This window comes from Symsagittifera roscoffensis, chromosome 3, assembly GCF_963678635.1.
Source record: "Symsagittifera roscoffensis chromosome 3, txSymRosc1.1, whole genome shotgun sequence".
Taxonomy (NCBI): Eukaryota; Metazoa; Xenacoelomorpha; order Acoela; family Convolutidae; genus Symsagittifera; species Symsagittifera roscoffensis.
The window spans coordinates 81754658-81776692 of NC_087064.1; the positions used below are offsets into that span (position 1 = coordinate 81754658).

A 22035-nucleotide genomic window follows, 5' to 3' on the forward strand; every position below is an offset into this window, starting at 1 on the left:
TGCAAGATTATCAAAAAATGTTCCGGCGATGTTCAGAAAAGTAATGCAAAAAATGTTTTTTTTTTTCAATTTAGATTCGTTTTTTGTACGTGGTGTGATGAGGGAGAACTATACTAATGCATAGAAAATTAGCAAATTAGGTATAATTGACAACAATTGTCTTCACAAAACGAAAAACAAACAAAAAATGAAATACATTTTCAAAAATTTTCAATATTTATTCTAACTCTTGTGTGCAATATTTTTTGAAGTTTTTTTAACAAAAAATTGCCAAAGAAGCGCCAGTTGCAGCAAAACAAAACTAAATTTCTTGCAATTAAAATCAAAACTTCTTAGCCTAAATGACCTACTATCTTAAACAGGAACAAAGCACAGTTCGCACCGCTTGCGATAGAACGCAAAAATAGCATGAACAAAGAGCAGACAAGAAATGAGACAAATGCTGCTAAATAATTTTTTTTTCAAATATCCAGAAACGCTAAGTCTTCAAAAAAATTCTTATCTTTGTCTCTGTTTGTCAAGAATAAATTTCAGTTTTAAAACACATAAGAAACAAGACAATTGAAAGTAATTTTGTTTCGCACAATTCTTACGAAGCTGTAACAAAACCGACAATTTTTGAGCATACGCCCAATCAATAAAAAAAGGTTTACTTTAAAACATTTTTGGAAAATACTTAACATAAAAATACCCGCTCAAAAGACTCACACGCAAAAAAAAACTTGTTTTGTTCATCCAACGACTCAATATGATGATAATAAGCTGAGAAATAACCCGATAAACTTTTAAGCCGAGTAAACAAAAAAAACGAAAAAACAGTTTTTATACCAAGCCGGAGTTGGTTATAATGAAACCAACAAAAAACATTTATTGAAAATAACAGGTGTTTGAAATACAGACACACTCAACTATGTCTATTGGTTGACAGAAGTGCAGATTTGATAAAATGATTCAGTTACTTTGTTGGAAAAGCTGTTAACAAGAAAAAGTCTGCGTTCCGAATTGATAACGCCTGCTAATCGCGAGCATTATATTTACATGCAAAACAATTTATGCAAACTAACCGACGGAGAAAAAATTTCAAAAAAATTGCAATCAGAAATTCAGAAAAAAGCTGAAACTAAGCCGACAAAACAGACTGAAGATACTCCGAACAAGCAGGTCCCAGTCGGATCAAGCAAGTGTAAGTCTAGATGCGTTGGATAGCTGATTGATTTTGAATTTACTAGGAAGCAAGTTGAAACACGTGTTAATTACACATGCAGAATCTTGGAATAAATTTCTAAAGTCTAGTACCCGGTTGCAACACCCTTGCTTATCGCAAGGTATATAATGAACGTTACTCAATCACGTTACTAGCTCGAAACTACTGAACCATAGGCCGAATAATATATCATATTAAAATTCTTTCAGTCGCAACTTGAACGTCATTAAAACGTTTTTCAAGTAACTCAGTGCCGAGAAAACTGCTCTGAAATTTTGGAGATTTAGTCTAGCAGACTAACTCTAAAAAAACGTGTTTTCTCGACACTGGGACCACTTTATGAAAATTTTCAATGTCGTTCAATTCACAGCAAAAAGAGTTTTACACAGAGGCGAAGCTGCGCCTCGCAAACACTTGCGAGAAACTGACAAAAAGCAGCTCTATAAAGTGCAATAAAAAAATTTAGAATTTAGCCTCGAAATAGCAAAAAATTCGCCTGCTTCTGAGATTTGAACCTACGACCTAGAGATTAAGAGGCTCACACACTAACCACTTAGCCTAGGAATCTTAATCGTCTCCAAACGGTAGCCAAAACAAAACTACAGACCAGATGCTAAGAATATCGTGATTATAGCAAGAAGGCACACAAGTGAACACTTTCAAGGAACACTTTAATTAGCAAATTACGTTAGAAAAAAAGAAGGTTCTTAGTAACACACTAAGCAAGTGTAAATCTTATCTATCATTCGGCCTATGATTCCGATGCTTATAATTGTGACAAATGATTTTGCGTGGAAAACAAAAAAACATACCCTAATACAAAGTTCCTCCTCATTTTAATATGGTCGGAACAATAACAACAAAAAGACTTCACTATCATTGAACTTATAGCTGAGAGGCTAGCTCAGAGCCAACATTTCTTTTATGGAAATCGATCTCTTAATTCAGCAGCTTAAAAGCAAATTTAGGATACGAGTTTAAACTGATACAGGCATAAATAAACGAATTTAAGTTCTTAATTCAATGAGTCTAAGCTGACACAAATCCCCCGTCAATGTTAACATCACAGCCATTGATCATAGCCGCTCCGTCACTCAAACAAAACAAAATAGGCTTAACGACCTCGTCCACTTCAGCAAATCTCCTCAGTGGAATTTGCGACAACATACTCTCACTCTTCGACGGTTCAGACCAATTTTTTCGCCCCATATCTGTCATAACAACAGTCGGGTTGACGGATACGGTTCGAATCTCACTAGGACCCAATTCAAGCGACATCATTTTTGTCAACATATCGAGGGCTGCTTTGGTGCAGCAATACATTGTATGATCCTTAATCGGTCTTTTGGACGCTTGACTGGAAATATTGACAACAACTCCTTTGATTTTGTTTTCCAGCATTTTCTTGGCAGCGCATTGTGCCACGTGAAGACATGCTTTTACGTTCACGCCAAATACAGAGTCGATATCTTGTTCACTCACTTGCAAAAATGGACCACAAATGGCAATTCCAGCATTGTTGATCAAATAATGAAATGGTTCCAACTTCGAGAAAATGTTGTCGACCTCATTCCAATGGGTAATATCGAGAAGAATAGTTTCAATTTTAGTCGAGTCGTATTTTTGTTTCAATTTGTCCAAGTCGGCTTGCGTTCGAGAAATGGCGATTATGTAACAGCCCTGAGTAATGAGCCCATCGACAGTTTCAGCGCCTATTCCCTTACCCGCGCCCGTTACAACGGCACGTTTTCCTCTCAATTCAGGGTAGAAGACTGTTGCAGCAGTTGAAACTTCATCCATGATCTAAAACAGTTTATAAATGAGCAGTAGTCAGAATGTACCAATGCAATATGTAATATCAGAATTGCACGATTTGAACAATCAGAATTCTTCGTTTCTTGTGGGTTAAATTTATGATAAAATTTCTCCAAAGCAGTAGAGCATGAAGTGATGAAGTGTGTAGGGTGTCTCGGGTCCATTTAATGATATGGGTGACATTTGAGCCCACCGGGGTTTATATTACATAGAACCCAGTAGCTGAGTGAAATGAAAGAATGGAAATACTCTTTGTCCAGTTATGGAGGAAATTCTCTCCCCTCAATTGCTTTTTCCTAGAAGTCATTCAGAGCAAACAATCTTTGATTAATTTAATCAAACATGAGAAAGAGTCTATCGAAATGTTCTATATCTTCAAAACAATCGACAGTAGCTTTGATAGTCTGTTCGGAATTATGTTCACTCTTAATCATACCTCTTTTGGTCACAGAGTCTGAACAAAAACTGATTGGTTTGACAATCCACCAACCATTGGTTTTTTCAAAGTGTGCATCGACACGGAAAAATAGTTCTTCACATACAAAGGAGAAATGGCTAAGAAATCTACAAAAACAAAAAAAAATACTTCAATTTTTACTACTGACGTTCAGAGCAATGACCAATTGAATTGTAGCATACAGGCTGTTAATTTTTATAAATCATTATTTAAAAAGCTTTTGAACGCAGCATTAAGCAAAGCTTAAACATAATTTAAGGCCTTAAAAAGCATTAAATAGGAAATTTCATCACTGCCGCATCATCAAACTAGCTTGTGTTATGGACTTTTTTTTACAGCAATTTCCGTTTCAAAAAAATACGTCGGCGAAACAATTATTTTCAAAATTGAATACTTTTATAAATTTTGTTTCGTTCACCACGCTTTTTTGCTCATAAAAGGTAGCTTTAAAGCCAAAATATAAAAGTGCATACTTTCCCCCGCTAACTTACGAAAGCAATAGCCGCTTTTTAAACTTACGAAAGCAATAGCCGCTTTTTAAACTTACGAGAGCAATAACCGCTTTTTAAACTTACGAAAGCAATAGCTGCTTTTTAGCTAGATTGATTACTTTGCACATTTGTTCCATTAAAAGATAGATTGTTGCTAGTTTATTTTAGACTGTGACAAGACATAAAAATCGAACTTCATTTTAATTTCTGATCTGATGTCAGAGCCTTTAAAAACTGAACACAGAAACTCTACTCTAAAACAATCAGGTTAGAAACAAATGCATTACTGCTAGAGTAAGTATGCTGAAATCAGAAAAAAAAGAGAGATTAAGTTCTTAACATTTTCTGGCTTATTTCAACATACCCCCAAAAAAATGGCGCTTACAGCTATATGACCTTCAATGTAGTATCTCATTCATGAAAAATTCTGCCCTATAGTCATGATTAGATCCCCTCTAATTGTGTTTTTAAATTATTATATGCCTGATTAAAGCTTAAGCTTATAGATAATTTCTACTTGAACTTTCAGGCACAACAAACCATACTGAAAAACGAACGTCATTAGAAGTAAATTGAGCCCAAAACAAGAACGCAGACGCAAAACCTTCATCAGAACAGAAAAACGTCATTGCCGCCTACTTTGAAAATCAAACCACGCAATTACAACTAGCCATTCTAGCTTGTTATTCACTTTTCAACCTATCAGTTATAAATTAGTTAAACTCAAAAAAAATTGTAGACAGAAGAAGAAAAAGAATAAGATGTCATCAATGGTCAGCGATCAGGGAAAGTCGGGAGACCAGAACTTCGACTACATGTTCAAACTCCTCATCATCGGCAACTCCTCGGTGGGTAAGACCAGTTTCCTCTTCAGATACGCCGACGACTCCTTCACATCTGCATTTGTGTCAACAGTGGGAATAGACTTCAAGGTCAAGACTGTGTTTAGAAACGACAAGAGGGTCAAACTTCAAATATGGGTCAGTTTTACATTTCAGCCATATGCTATAATCAATAACTATAAACCTCGTTATAATTTATTAGAGCGCTATTGTCCCGTAATCAAAAGTTCACATCTAGTTTTTTATCCGATTCATAAAACAATTTAGCTTGTAACAGTGACATCTTTGAATATTTGCCTACTTACATTAGTTTTATTGATTCATTTCAATTTCGACTTCAATTTCAATTGACTAGAATTTGACATCTTCTATCCTATTTTCTTTGATATTAATTTCTTTTTGTTCTTTCTTTGCTATGACGTCTGAATCGCGATGAAGCACTCACCGGAACTAAATGTGAAAACAGATATTTTTAGTTTAGACTGTCTAAAAACCGGGGTGAAAACATGACATTTTCAGTATATTGATAATTCCAATAAAATACTCTCAGGTGCTGTATTGTCGCCCCCCATAAAAGATTTTGCCTCGGAAATTAAGTTTCCACTATACTTAAGGAAGCCCTTATCAAATTTAAAAAAAACATTGTCAACACCGGCGATTGATCCAGAGACCTGTCATCTCCCAGATTCAAGGACCCAGATTCCTGTGAAGAAAAAAAATACGGAGTCAATATGCAAAAACCTACCAAATAATGTTGCATCTCATATTTGTCTTTAAGTTTGCAGCTTTGACAGTTGCTGATCAGGATTTTCTCGAAAGGGAGGGGCAGATTTTCGAAAATTTTGTCGACCTTTTTTAGGTTGAGCAAATTGATTTTTCGAGCACTCCCAGAATACTTTCTTTAGTTAACCAGCCAGAGGCTTGAGCCGAAGGTTAATTATTTTATTTAAGGTTAACTAAGTTATGGCTATCTTCCCAGAACTCACCTTGTAAATTGCAGCGCATGTGCGATTTGAACCCGCAATCATATGATTACTCGACACCATCACTACCCATGCGCTACAACGCCACCCTATTTTGACATACTGTGAAGCCCCCATTTTGAAAAAAATTGCGCCGTTCATGGGAAATTTTTGGAAAATTTTAAAATTGAATTTTTTCGCCGCGCGCTTCGATTAGGTCATATATTGAAAAGGCTAACAAGCTCAAAATAGTTGCAACAGAAAAGTCCAGTAGATGAATGAGTCCAGGAGAACAGTCCTGTGAATAAAGTTATTTACGGGAAATAGTCAAGTACCCGATTGTAATACCCTTGCTTAACAAAAGGGTAAAAATGGGTCAATAAAAACTTTGTATAAAATTTGTGAAACAAATTGAGTCAAAATGGGTGAAACGAGCAATTGAACAAGAACCAGACAGATAAAAGAAGTTGAACTGTTTTAGGACACGGCGGGCCAGGAGAGATACAGGACAATCACAACTGCATACTATAGAGGAGCGATGGGCTTCATCCTTATGTACGACATCACCAACGAGGACTCATTCAACGCCGTCCAGGACTGGTCAGTATTCAACCAATCAGATCCTTTTTCAGCTGCACTAGACCCCAAAGACAGTTTGACACATACATACAACCTATCTTAAATGAGCTAAATTTCAAAAAAATGAGCTAAATTTCAAAAAAAAGAGCTAAATTTCAAAAAAAAAAGAGCTTAAATTCAAAAAAGTTGCCCGCGGTTAAGAGGAACTGCAAGGCAACGGCTGAGAAAACTGTCATACGTGATCGTCTGTTCAACGAAATAATTCTGGATTCCGAGCGAATCGTCAAACAAGGAACTGAAGTTCTATAAGTCAATAGAAGAAGCGACTGTTCTATACATTAACTCTTCACCTCTCTTTACGTATAGCTAGCATTTATTATTCTGTACCATTTTGGTGGTACTAAGTTTTCAAGTTCATCTGACTAACAATATAATATAAACACATATCAAAGATAAATAGTTGAAGTTCATGGTTTGGTCTACCCGGCCGGATGACAATACCATTGTCTTTTAAATTTTCATGATCAAAGATCAAATAGTAGACAACTTAGATAAGAAAGCAGTCGACAGAATCATGGAAAAAATTGATCAATTCATATCTTCTCAGATAAAATCTTCTTTTCACCAACAATATAACGAAAGTAATCGCAAAGAAGAAAAAGTTGTGTTCAAAATACAATAGCATAACTGAAGAATGTAGAAAAAGTCTCAAAAATGTAGATGTTCAGAATTCAAAGTGGAGGAGTTAAACTCATTGAGTCAGAACATTTCATGTTCATGTTCTGCAAATTCGAATTGAGAAATAAATGATAGAAGGAATCTTTCGAATTGTTTATTTCGAAGGTGTTTTATGTATATAGCAGAGATGATTTTTAATTCATAGGATCACACAGATCAAGAACTACTCGTGGGACAATGCACAGATCATCCTGGTGGGCAACAAGTGTGATATGGAGGACGAGAGGGCAGTGGTGCCGGACAGGGGCAGACAGCTGGCAGAGAGCCTCAATGTAGAGTTCTTCGAGACCAGCGCCAAGGTCACACATCTCACATACCAAACTCAAGTTTTGATTCCTCATTTTCTAATATTTGAAACACGCAATGTTTGCAATCCACTTATCAAAACAACATTTATTCGTATTTTCAAACCTACCATTTGCTTTCGTTACTGGAGGGCGTAGAAATGAACTTAAAAAGGACTTGAAAAAGTCAACTATAAAAAAAGTTTGAGCGGGAACAAACTTGAACAAACGTGAACATTTTTTCCTGAAAATCTGCGACCTGAATACGAGAAAAAAAAACAATTTTCGACCAATTTCAAAGGTCTAACTTTTAGCTTAAAAGCATGCAATTTATCCCATCATTGCAATTACATATAGCGATGCTATCGAAGCTAGTTTAACATCTAATCGATAATCTCCTGTAAGAACGCTTGTAACTATGCACTAGTAAACTCGAAGCAACTTTATGCTGTCCGCTAGACAAATATGTTTAGACATATACTTTAAAAACATAGCCAACTGACAGTTGGAAAAAAGTAATGAACACATTGAAACTGAAAAAAACACTACTTGTCTTAAAGAAAAAAATAGATGGCCTTAAATAGATGAACTTGTAGAGCAGTTTATGATTGGCATTTGTTCGATAAATTTTACCCTATTTGAGAAAAATGGATCGATAAGTATTGCGCTGGGAAATCTGAAAATTCAATTCCACTTTCGAAACTATAAGTCAATCACGTTTTTTGTGAGCTTTACACTTTTTCTGCTCGATTGAGTTTGCCTTCCTTTTAACAAAGGAAATGAACTGAACTTAAAAGTAAATCAAAAGTCAAGCCGCGAAAAAGTGAATTTGAACCTGAATAAATTTCAAGACTTTTCCTGAAAAAAAACGAAAAAAAAAAATAGCAAGACCGATAAAAGAGTACTCAATATACTATGTTCATTACTCAATATAATATTTAGGCATTACATTATAACTATAGTAGACTAGCATTAAAATTTTTTAAATCTCATTTGCAATTAATCCCCCTATTTATTCACAAAAAGAAAGTTACAGACAGCCCTTTTACACAAAATATCACTTGACCCAGTAAAAGACTTCTTAGCGGCACCTGATTTTAGAAACCGAAACATATTTTCCACTGCTTTATCGAAACAATAAAAGCGCCTGATTAGCCTTCAATTGCTTTTTTTTTCTGGATACTACATGATCACGATAAAATAGAATCTTTTAAATTACCAAATTCAGAAAAATGAATTAAACAGTTTCTAGTTTTTTTTACAAAAATGTCTACTACAACTATATTACAGACAAACATAAATCTACACAGAACCAAAGCAGAGTGCCACAGCACTTGCGACAAAAAAATATATACTTTGTGTATAAATATAAGAAAAAGGTCAATTTGAAAACCACAAACACAACATATTTCTTTTTTTTTTGCATAAACTCAAGTACTCTGAGACTACTCACGATCAATCTATTCAGTATTGCATTTTGAAATCAGGAAAGCTTCTATAATAGCTCAAAACACGGGAATCATTTGCGAACCAGGGGGAAATCGATTTTTTTCTCAAAATTTGGTATTTAGCCTTCAATGGTCAATTTGATATACACAGCTCCAATGGTTGTTTTCCTAAAGAAACGAGTAAAATGTACAAAAAATAATTCTTACCTTACATCGAAACAAAAATTATACAAAATCCATATTGGTGAACCTTAGCTGACAAAAATAAGCAGACAAACGATAGCCCGACAACTATAATTTTTCTGCAAACTTCAATTTCCAAAGCTCTAATTTGTAAGAAAAAACTTCTACCCGAACTCGAAACCCAGACAGATGTCATCACAAGCGTGTGCGTTATCTATCTTATAAGCGTGCTACAGTAGTAGCAGCAACTTGAACTAGAATAGGGACGCAAGGGTGAGAAAATTAAAAAAAAAATTCTTTAAACCAATTTTTTTCAACCGAGTTTCAAAAAGGCAAAAAAAAACTGATAAGGTGATTGCTCACTCTTTATTCATTCATGAAACGACGGCGTTTGCAATACACGTTGGAGGAGATTCAAAACTTTCAAAATTTCAAAGAGAAACAGACTATCAATAACTTTAAATTTTAAACGTTCTTGTATTACCGCGACAGGGCAATACAATACCACGATACAATATCTACCGCCATACAATACTTGTTCTCGCTAGAATTCTTAGCGAGAAAAACCAAGGTCGTAGTTTTCTGGCAACTTTCTGGTGAACGAAGAACAGTGGGTGAAAAAAATCTACAAAGAAAAACGATCTGCCATAAATTTCGGTATTTGAAAACAGAATTCGATGTCATAAAATACGCAAAATGAAAACATTAATAAATCAATTTTAAACCAGCGCCTGAACAACTTGTGAACTTCTTTGTTTCGATCTTTTAGTTTTTTGACTTTTTCACACACAGTTCTTCGTTCACCGAAAAATTCATTAGTTGCAACCTTGGTTTTCTCGCTATGAATTCTAGCGAGAACAATACTTTAAGATTTGAAGAACTTGTTTTTTTTTTTAAATTGAAAGTTTTGCATTTTTCATAGACTAGATAAATCATAACTTAGGAACATCAGCCAATTCAGGGCATTTTTCAAAATATTTTTTTTAAAAAATGTTTTGAAGAAAATGCAGTAGGTTTTCCAATCCACTTAAAAATGCACTATTTAAAAAGCTCTGCAAAACCCTACTTTGAAAGATGAAATACTTAAAAAGAGCATTTTTTTCATAACAGAATACCTAGCTCATCCGATCGATTTTTTTTTATCAGCCCCCGGCCTGCTCATCGATCGATCGATCATTTCTTAGGAATGCAAATATGAATATTCTAATCGCAAGACCATCCTACCCTTTAGGATAAAGATAAGATATCTTTATTTAAGAGGACGCATTAAGAGGAAATTTAACTCTATGCATGAGCTGACATGACAACGTTAGCTAGATCGTCCAATTAGAGGCGCTATTTCGACCTCAATATCTCGTCTGGTGATCCCTTACCCCGCGAATCGCCCACAATTTGAGGAAGCATCATCATAATACACTCGGGAGAATTTTCAGGGCATAAGATACCCGTGATCAACTTGAATGGCGATTAAAACCTTGTTTTAAATCCTATAAATAGAAAACGCAGGGAGCGTCAGTTGAGTTTTCCCCTTTTCCTTTTGCTGCAGACAACATTTGAGCCTTTGGGATTAAACGATTCAAATTTAATTCAAATTTACATAATTATCAGCCCAGCATGTCGTATATATTCGCCTTTCCAACTATTTAATTTTCAGCTACAAAAAAAAGATTAACAGAAAAAGTATTATGAAGTAATTACAATACAGAAGGGAAATGAAAGAAACTAAAAATGGTTCCATGAACAGTCTCAGTGAATCAAATCGCCCCTAAACGTCGCCCACCGAAACACATTCGTGTTTTTGAAAATAAAATTTTTGTGGACAACTTTGATTTTCGACGATTAAAGACTTTTTAGATTCATATATGAAATGTTTTTTTTTATCAGAAATCAGGTCGGAAAATTTTACAGGAAAATTATTATTAAATTCTGAGTCGGAACTTTATCTTAATCTTAAAGATTACAAACTTTATTTATAGGACAACATAAACGTACGCGAGACGTTCGAGCGACTAGTAGACATAATCTGTGCCAAGATGTCTGAGTCCCTAGACAATGACCCCAGCCTGACAGCCAACAAGCAGGGGACACGCCTAACCGAGACACCCATGCAGCAGGCTCAGAACAACTGCAACTGCTAATTAGCCGATTAACACACAGAGCTCAAATAGCAGACAAACCGCCAAACTAACACAGAAAATTTCAACGCCAACCTTTCAGCTTAAATCAAGGCGCTCAAAAGGTAAAATTTGTCTTTTAAAATTTTTTGTTATGTCATCTTAATTTTTGCAACCTCAAAAATAGATTAAAACCTCAATTTATTGTGACCCTAGCCAGACTTCCATTAAGGTCACAATGAACTCTTTCTCCTAACTTGACTTTTTTGGCTGCAAGCAATTCAATTAGAGAAAACTCGTAGCAAGGTACAATCTTCACATATAGTTGACGTTGAACTAGTTCTTTATTATAGGTGGCAAATATTTACTAGGCACCATAGAGAGAAATAATTAACAAAATTCAAAAAGAGAGCTTTTAAATTTTTAAACCTTTTTCAATCGAACTAGTTGAAACACAGACAATAATTTTCAGTTTTCACCAATCCTGTTTTTTATCGCCATCAGCAATCAAATGAGACAGCTAATAATTAAGTCACGGTACAAACAACCAGAATGGTATTTGAAAAAAAGACTTGCAATTTTCACATATCAAAGATACCACGAGATCCAACCTGCAGCGATTGTTAATTAGCTTTTACTGCTTTGCAAAAAAATAATTTTTTAATTATTCAGATTTTAATTGCGCAGAAAAACTTTTAAGCTTGCCGTGAGCAGACAAACGGTGTATTATTTATTCAAGAAAGCAGCCCGAGATCTCAAGAGATTTTATTTCTGATGTCCAACCAACAAAAATAGAAAAATTTGAAAACAGTTTAAAAAATGCTATCTTCCATAAATTTCTATATCTATATTATCTACTCTATATTTACTCTAGATCAACTAAGCGTTCAAAAACAAATAAAAGCATTCGTTCGAAAGAACTTTCTGTTCAATTATACAAAAAAAATTTCCATTCACTACTTTTTCGCACCAAAGAACTGAATTAAAACAATACAGGAAACTTCGTATAAAAACTCTTCCACCAAAAATCAAATTACCTAAGTGATTAGGGTATTCGGGATAGCATAAAACTCCAATAATTGCTTTCTTATAACTCACAAGGGAAAAAGAGAACATGAAAAAAAAATCTTTCAAAAAATCGCAGAACAAAAGTTCCTAAATTAAAACAAATTTATTACTAAAATTTTTATACGAAAATCAACCTTACTTTTATCAGAAAAATATTTAGTGGTTTAAAAACTCCTACACATTGCTTATTGTTTCCTTTGCAGAAAAATTTGAAAGGTGCAGAAAAATATGAAAACTAAGAAGTTATTACTTCAAACAATTCATGTCATTTTAAACATAAACACAGAAGCGAAGCCGAGCTTGGCACCACTTGTAATACAACAAGTAGACGGTTAAAACAGCATGATGCTCAAGAACTACGAAAAAAGAACTAAAAAAAGAACTAGAAAAACGGGACAACAAATCAGAAGTTATTTAAATGTTCAAATTAATTGAAGTTCTTCTTTAAAGAGGTCCAAATGGTGTTGATTTTGAGCATTCAAAACCTAGGCGCCTGAATCTTATCCATTTCATAAGCAACATCAAAAAATCGTTGAAAAAAACTATTTGGCAAACAAGCCGGCAGAATTAAAGCCGACAACCCTAAGCTGAAAATAAATCAAAAATTTTCGGCAAAATAAAATTGATGAAAAATTATATTCTGCCCACATAAAATGCTCGAGTGCCATTTATGTACTGAATGCATCTATCAAAATCTAAAACGATAGTTTTGAAACCAAAACATGCCCAGAAACAGTAGGATGCAAAATTAGTATCGCAAGAAAACTTACCAAACATTAGCAAAGCCGAAAACAACCGAGCAGAAACCATTTGCCTCAAAACACACACACAGAGCACAAAAAATTTTTGCTCGCCATAAGGCGCGATATGAGGCCATTTAAGTGACATTAAATAGACTGAAAAATATTAGGTCCAAAAAACGAAACATAAAACAGAAGCGAGGAAACGACAAAAAAGCAGCTCCAAAAAATGAAATCAGCATAAATAAAAATAAGCCTTGAAACACAAAACATTTGTTGAGGTCGAATCGATCCTAAGACCAGTAGTTTTGGAGTCCTTTGTCCTCATATCTGCACCAATGGCCTTTGACAATTTCCTTACAATAGCCACAAAATAAGCAGTTATATATGCTAATTAATAGCCAAGGCGATAAAAAAAACGCACCAAATCCAAATAGACACTATTTTGCATATAAAAATTAGGAATATAACAAACTTAAGGCATCCACACTGACTTTGCAAGTAGTAAATTGGAAAGCATAGAGCCAAATTGTATATGAGCCAAATTGTGCATTTCAAAATATTGTGAAATACTTTGACATGGAAAATTTTTGAAATAGAGCTTTTATTATTGTACTGTTGAATGAAATAAAAGGCCGTTGATTAAGGCCATTGCTATCAAAAATTTGTACAAGAGCCACCAAAAGTGGCAACAAAGTATGCGAATTGGGTTGGAGAAAAGAATGTTTGAACTATTAAACTGCGCTCGCTATAGCTTCATAGTGTAAATGACAATCGATTGGGAAATTAAAAAGCTAACATAAAAACCAAGATTCAAAATGGACGTATCAGACAGAAGCGAAACGGAGCTTCGCATCATTTGCGATAAAACGAAAGCGTATCATCACAAGCTTACAAATAGACAATGAGAAAGAAATAACTACGTCGAAAAAACTTTTATAGAAATACAAACAATTCAAAATCAGAAAAAGAGACGAGAATAACAACTACTAAAATTACATAGGCATTTAGTATTTTCTGACTTTTAACTAAGCCAACAACTTGTGGTTAGACACCAATTGGTCCGAAAAAAAATAAGCGAATTGGTCCAAAACAGAATATTCTGTTGGCATACAAAACAACTTGAAAAAAAATCAAATTTTTGGAAAACAAAAAGTTAAATCAGAAAAAAAAAAACAAAAGAGAATCACAGCCACAAGCTTCAAAAAACGTTTAGCATTTTTTGTGCGTTCACTAAGCCAATAACACGTATTTAGACGCCAATTAATTCAAAAACAAAAAAACAGGAAATTGTTGTCATAAAAAAAATCAACCATTTTTTGGAATTATAAAAAATTCAATCTCAGAAAAATAGACGACAAACCCAACCACTAGCATTAAACAAGCTTTTAGTAATTTTCGAGCGTTTACTGAGCCAACAACACAAATTGAGACGCCAATGGATCCAAAACAGAAAAATGTCACAGAAATTGTTGTCAAAAAAATCAACAATTTTTTGGAAATATTAAAAATTCAATCTCAGAAAAATAGACGAGAAACACAACCACTAGCATTAAGCAAGCTTTTAGTAGTTTTCGACCGTCCACTAAGCCAAAAACACAAAATTAGACGCCAAATAATCCGAAAACAAAAAATGCCAACAAAAAGTTTCATCGAAAAAACTTTGAGTGATGAAAAAGTTTCAATTTTTAATTTTTATACTGACCTGATTTTCTCAAAACAAATATAATAAAATTTATCCTTGAGCCGATGCAAATTAAATTGACAAAAAAATGATCCGAAAATTCTAAGGGCGTATGAAATTTCAGCGCTAAAAAAGTAGAAAACATGCCAGTCACGGGTAGTAAAATTTAAAAACTACCGTTTATCAACGACACTTGAGACTACCATGAAAACTACATACAGCGCAAAAAAAATCGTGGTGCAACAACTAAGCCTACTAAACATAAGTTGACAAACTAAAGTCCGAAGACTCATTTTTTCCCAGAAAAAATTCCAATTTCAGACACTGAAAAAAAAAACAAGGTCCGAACGGTACTCGAAACCCAGACCATAGAGTTGAAAGCAACCGCATTGCATCCAGACCAAGAGAGAAGGACAAAGAGGTGAGAGAGTCCAGGAGTGAGTACTGTGAACAGAGCTATTTACGGGAGAAAAAGTAGAACCCGATTGCAATACCCTAGCCTATCGCAAGAATAAACATATAACCAACTGGAAATCACATGAACAGAAAATCAAAAAACGACGCCCGATAATGGAAAAACAAAATTTAAAAAGGTTTGCGAGACAAAACTAAAAGAAAAAGATGGAAAATAAAACCAAATAAGGAAAAAAAAACTTTCAAAAACTTAATCAAATTCATTTGTAAAAAAAAATTGAAACCTCAAAGAGACTAAATGTTTCACATCAAAACTTGAAAAAAAGTCTCATATCAAACAATAACAAAAATTCAAATCAAATGATATCAACTATCAAAATAATTGAAATTAAGTAGTCAAAATTTGCTCGAAACTATACCGAGCACAACTATTTCATCTTTTTTTTTGATGAAAAGTGGAACATAAGCAATTAAGCGTGTAATCATAATAAAATCTGACGCTATTTAATTGAAAAAAAAAACACTATATAAGCTACTGCAACTGACATATGGAAAGAAAATCAGAAAATAGGTCAAAAAATTTCTAAACGAATCTCATGAATCCGAAATGAAGACGAGCCATTTTTTCAGGAAGGTTTTCAGTATGCAATCAAAACAAAGTAGTCTGATTTGTCAATATCACGCTGTGATAGATAATGTAGTTGAAATTTAAAAAACCGATGTGACGCCGTCAAAAATTGAAACCAAAACCACAAATCGGAAGCAGTTCGATTTTTTTATTAGAGTTTGTGCGAAAAAACTTGAATAAGATTAAGTACTACTCGCAGCCGGAATCAAATCCAGCAGGTCTGTTGTCCCAGCATGGCCCTAAGCTATAATGCAAGCAGAAAACGCACTTGGATCTGAATTTTGTTGAAGCAAAAACAATATTGAAACAATATTAAAACAATATTAGTGCAAAATAATTTCGTCACTTTGTTTTGAACAAATACTACTGAAAAATACGTGTTTGAAACAATAATTTTTTTGGACATTGAGTTGAGTGGTGGTTTGCTTAGGGAGAGTTTGAGAGGCTGTTTAAATTTCAACTATAAGTCGTTTTCGTTTTTTCATTACCAATGTTTTTTTTAAATTGTGTTAGTGATTTTTTCAAACGTTTTATAGGGAATGGCGAAGCTTCAAAAAATTAGTATTCAGAGATTTTTTCTTTTCTTTACTTTTGACGGCATGGTGAACACCAGTTATCTTTTTGAACTTTCTGCGCTCAAAAATAGCGTGAACACCAAAAAATTCTGAGACCGATCTTTCTCGACACGTTCTTCAACAACTTTTAGGTAATTCCTTGACGGCTATTCTGGGCTTTTTCACAAAGCCACTGTTTTGATTGGCGACTAAGTGAATGGCATAAAATGCGATTTATCATTTTGAACGAGAAAAGCAACGAATTCATCAATTTAAACGTTACTCGAGCTATTTTCAACTAATTCTTGAAACTTAGGATTGATAGCGACCGCTCTCCCGAACCCAAACACAAAATAAAACCAAAACTATACACACCACATTTATTTTCTCGAAACACTTTGGCAAATACAACTGTTCCTAATTTCTATGACTTTAATTAACTAATCGGGTTCAATTTTAAGTCTTTAGAACAATTCTTATTAGCAGATAGCATCTATCTGATTACCTCCAGATGCGAAAGTAAGTCTTATTTTTCATACTTTGGGTTGTTTGTTTCAGGGCAAATGACAACAAAAATACTCCTTCAGCTCAGAATCCGAACAAATTTACAACTTAACTTGCTCAGCACACATTTTTCTTTTATACTGAATCAATCACGCAATTTTCCTCTGGCAAACTGACGATTCTAGGACCAATATCCGAGAAAGCAATTTTCCGCCACAATTCTCAAAAATTCTGCATTCTATTTACATTCAGTCGTGCTGTTGTAGTCAAATCTCCGTATAACTTGTCATAGCATGTCACATTTCCAGTAGATTGATGAGAAGTCGTGAACAGTCGATGATCAAAGTATAACCCTTCTTCTATTCTTGTATACTTATTGTGATATACTAGATATCATGTATATAGACCCACTCAGAAGCTATAGAAATATATTGTCTGTATGCCACAATTTATTCATTTCCAATTAAAATGTTTACAATGATTTTCATTGTCTCGAAGCAGTAGTGGATTCAGGGTTGACCACGCCCTTCTTGGTTTTGACCCTTTCTTTGGATATTCAAAGAGAATCAATAAAACTACCACAGCGTATCCAATTTTGATCGAACGACCCTAAAATTTGAGAGTCATATGAGCTTCAGGCTTAAAAAGCATATTTTTTACACAGGCGAAGCTGTGTTTTGCTTGGACAAGCTAATGTAAAAGAGGCGTGCGTGTAACTCAATCGAGGCGAAACGGATCAATATCACTTAACAATATCGCAGAGCAAAATCTTTTCGCTCTTCAACAGCCATACCCAAAACATTTACACAGAGACAAATCGGAACTTCGCGCCACTTGCGAAACAAAACAAATATAAAAAACAAAGTCAAAAAAATTAACTAGGTCTACCATAATATAAATTTTCGTGAGTCTTGTTGGAAGTTCATTTTAGGCAAAACTGCCAAACATTTGAATATAAAATTACCAACAGAAGCAAACTTACAACGAGGGAACGAAGTCGACAAATTTTTAGCAGAATCAAGAGGGCCAAAAAAAACAATAATTTCATTTAAAAACACTTCAAGTCCCCTGAAACTATATTGAAGACTTGCAATTGCAACTACAAAAAAAAATTGCTTAGAACACAAGCAAAATCCGTGACGTGGCAAGTAAGCCCACAAGAATTGAGCAGACAAAAAGAAGTCCGAAAAATCAATTTTTAAAGGAAAAATTCAATTACATACATACTGAAAAAAAGGTCCGGCCGGGACTCGAACCCCCTGACCTTAGGATGCAAAAGCGACGTCGTTACCTATAGGTCAAATCGGAGCGGTCTTGAAAATTCTTAAGCATCAAAAAAGCAAATACGATTTTTAAGAAACTTGTTTACGGCAAAAAATATATAGTTCCCGATTACAAGTGTACTGAAATCAAAATGACTTAATTTTAGCAACAGTTAATCGAATCTGCATAAGAAGCCTGCGGTTGAAACAAAGCCGACAAAGCCTAAGCGGACAGATAAATGAAAAGTGAATTTTTCTAAGAAACAGCAACAACAGGAGTACTAATGAAACTACAAAAAGTACTGTAACATCAACCAATAATCCAAAACTTTAATTTGAATTTTCACAAAAATTGAGACTGCCAGCACGTTACAGTAGCACACATGCTGTTAACTATTTAAGTGATGTTTTTACACAAGTTATTAACCTGAAAACAGTCTATGTTCCTATTTGATTACGTTTAAAAAACTGCAAAACACACTCAATCATTGTTAGCCAGCACTGTGAACTTATACAAGGTTTGAAAAAACAAAAGGTTTGAAAGCCATAACTCTTTGAAAGACATTGAAAAGGGAAATTTTGAGTCCTTTTATTGTCTTGGCGATGCTTGGGATAAGAGTAGCGAGAGGGAACTAAAGGACAGATCCAAACTTTAAAAAAAAAATAAACTTGGTGAGACAAAATAGCTTCAAGAAGCGTGAATTGCCAAATGCTAATATGATCTATGCACCACCCCATATACACAATATGAGTCGAAATTGAGCTAGGTTGAAAAAAGGAAAAGAACAAAACTAAAACAAAAAGTCTAAAACTTCAATTACTGCTTTAATTTTAACAAAGTTAACTTCAAGAATAAGCCTAGCAAAGTAAATCTAAAGCAATACTTTTTTATTGGAAAAAACTTTAAAACTTGATAACGAAAAACGCTTCGAATCCTGACAATAAAAAAAAACAAAAAACGAAAAACTTTGATTATATGTCTTTTTGAAATGAATCAGTGCAATTGTAAGTTTTATTGAAAATGAGCAAGTTTTCTCGAACTTGTATAAATCTTTTGATTTTTGTTTTTGAAGTTAAAAAAAAACTTTTTCAATTAACATTACAATTACACTGATTCAATTTAAAAAGACAAATATTCAAAGTTTTTGGTTTTTTGTTTTTCCATTGTCAGTGTTCGAACTTTAAAAACAGCAATAAAGCCAACCGAAATTAGGTAGAAAAAAACAGTCCTTCAAACCGAAGAAAACCTTAGTGACACAGAGGCGAAGTTGTACTTCGCAAACACAAGCAAAAATATGACCGATAACGCTACTGGGAAAAACTGAATGAATAAAACTTTGAATCTACATAATTGCTAAGTGACGCAAGCCAATTATGAAGCATTAGCAGTACCAGTCAATTTGAAAAGAAATTTACCAACTAACATACCTCAATTAATACAGCGGACGCATTTCAACTAGTATAGGAAAAAGTTCATTAAAAACATCCGACCCTGCCCAGGTTTCCTTTGTTGCGGGTCTCTTTTCCTACCTCTACGCTAACGATCCAAGATACCTTAAAGTAAAAGTGCTATTTGTAATACAACAGTCTGTGTTAATATCCTTAGCATTAGCCGTACTCACTAGCTGATCATTGATCTTATGCACATAAGCACATAACTGCAATAAAAGAACACTTTCAAAATGAACACTTATATTTACGACTTAGGTTGGAAAAAAAAAGAACGAGAGTGCATACTATCACACAAGCTTTGCTTGTGTAAACAGCCTGATATAACTGCGGCATGTTAATCGACACGCATAAAACTTGATCAGTCCAAACGAGATACGATATCCGACCAAAAAATAGTAAACTTTTCCTGATCAATGCGAAATTTTTAATATCAAGGTAGTTTTTCATTCAGGCCAGTTTTAGCGACATAAAATGCTTCATTCTGTGTTAATATCCTTAGCATTGGCTGTACTTAATAGCTGGTTATTCATCAAAATGATTACTTTCAAAATGAACACATTTTGTCGCAACAATAGTTGCGACTTAGGTTGGAAAAAAAAAGATAGTTCTTACTATAACACAAGCATTGCTTGTGTAAAAAAAACAGGTAAAAAACAGGTTTAAAAACAAGCTTCTAAGACGCCTTTAGAAAACTTGTGATGTTGGTCAGCCAAAATGGATTTCGTAAAAACCTACCAAACATTTTTTGGCAACCAGAATTGTGGGTGGGGGGGGGGGGGTTAACTTTAAGAACATAGCCGAGAGACCGGCGAAATTGTTACTGAACTCGGTAACAAAAATATGTTTTTTTTATTTTTTCATACTCATACAAATTTATGCACCAATCAGATGGAGGCAAAGCTACACATCGCATACACAAGCTATTATTAAGGCTAAATGCGTGATCTTACGATGCAAAGCATGAATAATAATTATGTTCATAGTAACTAATTTGTTCAGAATAATTTCATTACATTATGACAACTTGAAAACAGTTTTCCAACAAAATTCATATGTGGGGAAAGGAGAACATCCGAATAAAACTGCATCATTATTTTAAAATGGACTTACGGACTTAATGGACTTTAAACAATACGGAAGCCACCAGGTTGATTTAAAAAATAAGACAATCAATAGCAAACTAAGTATTCAGAGTCAATTATCGAGCGGCAACCAAGCCGAAAATACTTGAGCAAACGCCCGTTAAACCGACAAAAAATGTTGTTTAAGCTACGAAGTTTCTACAACCACGCCTCCTGAATCAATCAAAAGCATAAAAATATATTTCTGCTCTTCAAACGACGCAAAATTATTTGATACAATACTATGCGCAATCGCAAGGGTAATCATTACCCTTGCTTATCGCAAGGGTAATGATTAATATGAAAGCTAACCAAGATCACCGAGACAAGGATATTTGGCTTCTGTGTAAGTAGCACAGAGTTTCGATCACATTTATCATTGCAAAAAAAATAGAAACTCATTGCTGATTTAATTAGTTTTTCTAAGATGGAGAGGTTGCTAATAAAAATTTGCTGAACTAATGGACTGAAATAATTAATAGCAGCTTACTAAAGGTTCAAAACTTGTGTCTTCTTGTTAAGTAATTGCTGAACAAACACAATAATCTGTGCTCTAAATTGTTGAGAACGGCCAAAAATCAATTTTTTTCGAAACTGACAACTTTTTTTCCATTTTGCGGAAACAAATCCAATAAGACTCAAGATGTTACAAGTTAATTACCAGAAAACCATATCCAATCTAATATCATTTGCTTTTCATAAATCAACCATTGCACCACACTTGAATCCGTAGGAATCACGTAAAATCAGTTGACTAGAAACCACCTTTCGCATATTTCCTTCCAGCCATTTCATTTAGTCGGAAAAAAATTAGTTTTACAGATAACTTATTTATTCATCTCAGAATTCTACACTTAAGTCAACTTTTGTACACAGAGGTGACGCAGCGCTTTTTAAGAACAATTCATGAAATAGCACAAAAAATCTTGAGAAGTAAGCCTGCGGAGACTTGAATTCCACGCCCAAAATGATAGACATGAGCATAGCAGCTTGAATTGCAAAAAAAAACAGCAATCCAAACACTTCTTCACGCCGTAGTACTGGTATATAATCCAAGAGATTTAGCTGAAATTATTTTGGTATTTACAATTTTAGAAGCTTATGTGATTTTTTCTTTTGTAATTGCTTTATTCTTTTAATCAGAAGAAAGCAAAAAATAGCGACTTTCCTTAAAGGTTATTAACAATTTTTATTATTTATCAACTAGTTATTATATATTAAATATATTAACTATTAATTATATATATATTTCAGTCAATACTGAGTTCTACAGGTTGTCATTAATGACTCAACATTAACTTCTCGTGAACTACTATGAAACTCCACCAACAAAGAAACCAAACGAAAACCAAAGAAAAACAACTTTACCAATCAGTTTTTTTTAGTTTGATATATGGCGGCCCTACATCCAAAGTCACTCGCTACAGGATGAAAGGCTTCTCACCGGGAAAGAATTCAGCGATATCGTTGTATCCTGAAATGCCCTCACCA

At 34.1% G+C, this 22035-nt stretch overlaps 3 protein-coding genes across 8 annotated transcripts in view; 2 read left to right on the forward strand and 1 right to left on the reverse strand.

Moving 5' to 3' along the window:
- LOC134842772 (ras-related protein Rab-3C-like) overlaps positions 1-17190 on the forward strand; it is a 38804-nt gene extending 21614 nt beyond the window's left edge. For all 3 annotated transcript variants that reach the window (XM_063859254.1, XM_063859255.1, XM_063859253.1), the window contains exons 2-6: positions 4497-4947; positions 6253-6371; positions 7234-7387; positions 10980-11242; positions 16764-17190. In XM_063859254.1, the coding sequence (XP_063715324.1) occupies positions 4729-4947; positions 6253-6371; positions 7234-7387; positions 10980-11141 (654 nt within the window). In that variant the 5' untranslated portion in view covers positions 4497-4728 and the 3' untranslated portion in view covers positions 11142-11242; positions 16764-17190. The remainder of the gene's footprint in view (positions 1-4496; positions 4948-6252; positions 6372-7233; positions 7388-10979; positions 11243-16763) is intronic.
- LOC134841170 (calcium-dependent secretion activator 1-like) overlaps positions 1-22035 on the forward strand; it is a 570701-nt gene that overhangs the window by 243779 nt on the left and 304887 nt on the right. The gene's annotated exons all lie outside the window — the stretch shown is intronic.
- On the reverse strand, positions 2234-3004 carry LOC134841863 (D-erythrulose reductase-like). Its single transcript, XM_063857904.1, has one exon. It carries the CDS (start codon positions 3002-3004, stop codon positions 2234-2236), a length of 771 nt encoding a protein of 256 aa, XP_063713974.1.